Source organism: Theropithecus gelada, chromosome X (genome assembly GCF_003255815.1).
Source record: "Theropithecus gelada isolate Dixy chromosome X, Tgel_1.0, whole genome shotgun sequence".
NCBI classification, from domain to species: Eukaryota; Metazoa; Chordata; class Mammalia; order Primates; family Cercopithecidae; genus Theropithecus; species Theropithecus gelada.
The window spans coordinates 73,178,384-73,184,383 of record NC_037689.1 but is presented as its reverse complement, the minus strand read 5'-3'; the positions used below and the strand labels follow the sequence as shown (position 1 = coordinate 73,184,383).

The window sequence follows — 6,000 nt, the reverse complement described above, 5'->3', positions numbered from 1 at the left end:
AGTACATTACAGTGTTCTTGCTATATAAGGGCTTTATCATGTAGTTAAAATAACATTGCACGGGGAAGCTGACTACCTTACTTCTGTAGAAGGCGAGCTTTTACATGAAAACTCAAGATAATCCATTACCACAGTTCTGCTAGAAACCTGGAATATGTTTCTAAATAGGAAGCCAAGATTGTTATTTTCATTTTGCATTGATAATGAATGAGGTCAAGGTGTTTAAGAGACTAGTTTCTCTGTTGAAAGTTATATGAATCCATTCCCTGTGTTTGCACAATGTGGCTAGGAAGCAGGGGATCCAAGCAAGGTGCATAGAAGTTCAACCTGATCTTTGGGGTTGGTTTTGATAACTGTAGCATTGTACAAAGTTTGAGAGAGGGTGTAAAATGGTAAAGGACTTGCCAGCCCTGGAAAAAGTAGAGTCAGAGGTCTGTGTTTAGAAAGTTAGACCTCTTGCATTTTGCATATTTCCTTCTTTATTCTTAATATTGTGAAGTCTTTTTAAAGCCAGGACAATTAGGCAAGAAAAATAAAGTCATCAAAATTGGACAGGAAGAAGTAAAACTATCTCCACAGATGTCATAATCATAAAATAGAAAACCTTGAAAATTCCACAAAATGCCTATTACAGCTAATAAATAAGTTCAGCCAAATTGCAGAATACAAGATTATATACAAAAACCAGTTGTATTTCTATACCCTCCCAGTGAATGATCCAAAATGGAAATTAAGAATTTCACTTACACCAGCAAAGATTAACAGGAATAAATGTAGCCAAGGAAGTGGTGGGAATCTTGTACACCAAAAAGAAAAAAAAATACAAATTATTGCTGAAAGAAATTAAAGAGAACCTAAATAAATGGAAAGACATACTGTGTTCATGGATTGGAAGATTTAGTATTGTTAAAATGGCGATATTCTCCAAATTTATCTGCATATTAATTGCAATCCCAATAAAAACACCAACTGCTTCCTGCCTTGTTTTTGCAGAAATGGACAAGAGAATCCTAAAATTTATGTGGAATTGCAGGGGACCCAAAATAATGAGCAAAGTTGGAGAACTGACACTTCTGATGTCAAACTTACTCTAATACTACAGTAATCAAAATGTTGGTACTGACATAAAGATTGACATAGGTCAACGTTGCAAAATTCAGGGTCCAGAAATAAACCCATACGTCTATGGTTTATTGATTTTGACACAGGTGCCAAAGCTATTGAATGGGGAAAGAATTTTTCAATAAATAATAGTTGGGCAAATGGATAGCGAAATGTAAATGAGTGAAAATTGATCTCCACTTCATATACAAAAATTAACATAAAATGTACCAAAGACCTAAATGTATGAGAAAAAAGCATACAACTCTTAGAAGAAAACATATGTGTACATCTTAGTAACCCAGGGTTTGACAAGATTCTTAGATATACCACCAAAAACATAAGCTATAAAAGAAAAAAATAAATGAATTGATCATAAAAATTAAAAATTTGTGTATCAAAGGACACTATCAAGAAAATGAAAACCATAGAATGGGAGAAAAATATTGCAAATCATATATCTGACAAGGGACTTGTATGTAAAAGATATACATATCTTAGAACTCAAGGCTAAAGAGACAACCCAATTAAATAATGGAAAATGATTTGCATAGACGTTTCTCCAAAGAAGATATACAAATGGCCAATAAGCACATGAGAAGATGCTCAACATCATTAAAGAAATGCAAATCAAGATCACATGATTTGCATCACTTCCAAATCACTCTACTAGAATGGCTATAATAAAAAACATGTAATAAGTGTTAGCAAGGACGTGGAGAAATTAGAACACTCATAAAATTCTAGTAGAAATATAAAATGCTGAAGCCACTTTGGAAAAGTCCAAAAGTTCCTCAAAAATTTATGCATAGAACTATTATAAAATCCAACAGTTTCACTCCTAGATATATACTTAGAAGAAATGAGAACATACATCCACAAAAAAAACTTGCACATAAATGTTCACAGCATTATTATTTATAATTGAAAAAGCATGGAGAAAACCCAAATGCCCATCAACAAACATAATGTGGTATATTAACAGAATATTATTCAGCCATTAGAACAAATAAAATACAGTAAGTCCTCACTTAACATCGTTGACAGGTTTTTAGAAACTGTAATTTTAAGTTAAGCGACACATAAGGAAACCAATTTTACCAATAGGCTAATTGAAATAGATAAAAGTTCCTACCAAATATTTCTGGTCACAGCATCACCAAACTTCTAAATAAAGGCTAAAATACTTCCAATGTTAAACATTGAAATAAATATAAGCTATTCATACAATTAAGAACAATTAATAAGAACAAGATAATTATTTACATGCTTATTCCAGTTTACAGTAGTGGATCGCTGCAGCCTATTTCAGCAGCTCAGAAGGCAAAGCGGGAACCCATCCTAGACAGGACTCCAGTCCATCACAGGGAACACACACACACACACTCTCATACTGGGATCGTTAGGCATGCTAATTAACCTAGGGGCGGACGAGGAAACTGAAATACCTGCAGAAAACTCATGAAGACATGGCAAGAACTTGCCAACTCCGCAAACAGTGGCCCCGGCTGGGAATCTATTTTCTCATCAACATTACAACTAAACAGCATTGAACAAAATTGAGACCTGCTGTAATGATACAAATTAGAACATGGATTGACCTGAAAACGTTTTGCTAAGTTAAAGAAGCAAGACACCAAAGGCCACACACATATTGTGCGATTACATTGATATTAAATGTTCAGAATAGACAAATCCATAGAGACAGAAGGCAGATTAGCGGTTGCCAAGGGATGGAAGGTGGGGGATAGGTTGGGGGAAAATGGGGAGAGACTGCTAATTGGTGCTTTGTTTCTGATTTGGGTGATAAAAATGCTCTGGAATTAAACAGTGGACACAACATTGTGAATATACTGACAAACATTGAGTTACATACTTTATTATTTTTATTATAATTAAAATGGTGAATTTTATGTTATATTAATTTTATGTCAGTGAATATTTAAATATTTTCATGAAAACCACAATAGAAAAAAATTAAGCATAATATTTCACTAGCTACATTTTTGAAGATATAACAAAACACAATCATCGTCAGTCTTTTTATTAAGATAAATCCAGTAAAATTTGTGCATTCACATATAATCAAAACTGCCCTTCTGAAATAAACATATGTATTTATTTTAAAAATGCAAATACAATTTCATTTTTTCCCAAGCTAATAATAAAGTTATATTTGGGAAAGATAAGTTTAACTCTTAGCATTACATGAAAATAGTTCACCTTCTTTATAAAAGCATCCTAGAGAACAAGAACGTTGGATGCAACTCTTTTTTTGGGATCCCTCACTTTATGAAATTATCACATATATAAAAGAGTAAAATTAAAATTCAAAGATTTGACACATAACTTACACAACACGAAATTCACTCGCAAAGTTGAAAGCATATTTTTTCTATATATTCCACTACTATAATCACAAAATTTATAGATAAATGTTCCATGTTAGAAACTTTATGGCTAAAAATCAATATGAAGATGTTCTGAAATTAAATCAATGCTAAAGAAAGACTGTGTTTATAAAATTTTTGATAAAAATATTTATCTCTATTAACTTTACAACATGAAGGTACATGTTACCAAATTATGAAACTATATAGGGCAGTTTTAAACAATACTCTGTGGCTCCTCTATTTTTCCATCTTCTTCTTTGATCTCCTCTTTCTCTTTTCCTTCTTCTTCTTCTTCTTTTTCATCTTCTTTCTCTTTTCCAGCTTCTTCCTCATTTCCACCTTCATCTTCTTTTCCATCTTCTCTCTCTTTTTCATCTTCTTTGACTTTTACATCTTTCTCCTCCTTTTTATCTCCCTTCTCTTTTCCATCTTCATTCGTTTTTCCATCTCCTGTTTCTTTTCTATCTTCTTCCTCTTTTTCACCTTCTCCTTTCTCTTTTCCATCTTCTCCATTTCCTTTTCCGTCTTCACCTTTTTTTCCATCTTCTTTCTCTTTTGCATCTTCCTCTTTTCCATCTTTTCCTTTCTCATTTCCATTTTTATCCTCTTTTCCATCTTCTTTCCCTTTTTCATCCTTGTCTTCTTTTCCAGCTTCCCCTTTCTCTTCTTTGTTTCTATCTTCTTCATCTTCTTTCTGATCTTCTTTTTCATTTTTTACTTCTGCTGCCACTGCTTCTTTCTTTTCTCCTCCCTTTTCTGTGGCATCTTCAATATTTTCTTCTTTTACTTCCACAATTTCTTTTTCAGAAGCTGGTGCCTGTATGCATGGTGGAAAAAAAAAAACAAAACAAGATTCTGTTAGTAAATTTAGACCCATTTCCCCTAAATATTTACACTGGATTACATCTATTTCACAAAAAGACTAATACTTCTTTTAAAGAAAGTAATTTTCCTGTGAAAGAAGCCTGCTAAATATCACATTATGAGAAAACATTCTAAGAAATGCGATTAACTAAAATATGTCCACAGAAATATCTACAAATAGATATTTGAAACAATAAATACAGAAACACTTATAAATAATTTTCATTTCAAATATGAAGCACAAAGTAAATACTTAAAGGATGACTTGTATTTATTCTATATCAGCAATTCTTAATGAGGACTATGCATGTAAACAAAATATAATCCTTGGAAAAATAACATATTTTGTTTCTATAATAATGATATTTTTTTATGTAAAAATTTCTTGAAAAGTACTATACCAGATATTATAAGATAACTTACAAAAGATTTTCCATATTTGCATATGTTTAGTTTATAGATTTGGTGACTACATCCCATTTTCAGTGTTTTATTACAATACCTAAAAATGCTGTATGCATTAAATATGCAAAATAAGGTTAAAAACATTTATATAATGATTTGCTTTGCCATCTACAAAGGAAATAAAAGAATCATAAATTCTGGAAAAGGGAGTTACAAATAGCCTGTGTGCTGATAAAATGAATAAAGATTGGCCTGTATTTAATGAGAAGGTGGTTATGTTAGTACTAAGTCATAATCATTGGCATTGTTCTAGTAGCAGCAATGCTAAGCCACTGCTCGCACTACTGGTCCCTCTAAATTCTCATATTTTAAGTTAATTTTATTTTCCCCTTAGATACCATTATACTATTGAACCACGGCTCACTTAATTTTTTCCAACTTGTAAACTAAAAGGCAAATAGGATTTCTTTCAGTTGTACCCATTGTTAAACTTTCAAATAGATAAAACTGTTAACATTAGAAGATACCTCTGTAATTTTGGCTTCTCCATTTTTAGCATTTTCATTGTAGTCTTCTTCAAGAACTGCTTCTTGCTTGGTTTCAGCAACTGCTTGGGCACTTTTATCTATGTTTTCTTCCATCATATCACTTTTTGTCTTCATTTTCTGCCAAGCAATATAAAACAATAAAAGTAAATGTACAGTTTAACTGCTGTGTTGATTAAATGGTCACAATTATTTTACCAGCTATTGTAATAATTTATGCAAATGTTTTAAAGTATCACATATAAACCTGATATCAATAAAATTATCATATAATACCTTCATTGTAAGTTTCATTGTAAGCCTAAAACAGCATTAAAAATGCACAATGTTCCCTTGATACAAATAAAATAAATTTTCTTTTAAGTTGAGTGATATAGATGAGAGGCAACCAGTTAGAATGCTGACTAGTTGCTGCCAAGGACAAACTGCTGGCATCAAGTTAGACTGATCAATTAATTCCTTCTGACCAGAGAGGGTCAGTTTATTTTTGTCAAGTCTAATTAATAAGGAACAGGGTTTTGTTGATTGTTAAGCCTCCATTGGTAATAATTAAGAGAAATGCTGTTAGTGAGAACATCAATTTAGATAGAGTTTTAAAAGACCTTACGGTGATGTAAGTGTTTCAATCTTTGTATCTACAAGTTTGGAATGCCCTGATTCACGACGACTTTATCAAGAAAATTTTTTGCCTA

The 6,000-nt window shown here is 31.9% G+C and overlaps 1 protein-coding gene across 1 annotated transcript in view; it reads right to left on the bottom strand.

The window, feature by feature from the left end:
- Positions 1-3,129: 3,129 nt before the first annotated feature.
- The window catches only part of HMGN5 (high mobility group nucleosome binding domain 5), an 85,403-nt gene continuing 82,532 nt past the window's right edge, over positions 3,130-6,000 (bottom strand). Inside the window, exons 6-7 of the mRNA XM_025371715.1 lie at positions 5,291-5,428; positions 3,130-4,311 (exon numbers count right to left, since the gene is read on the bottom strand). Coding sequence (XP_025227500.1) covers positions 3,709-4,311; positions 5,291-5,428 — 741 coding nt within the window. The 3' untranslated portion in view covers positions 3,130-3,708. The remainder of the gene's footprint in view (positions 4,312-5,290; positions 5,429-6,000) is intronic.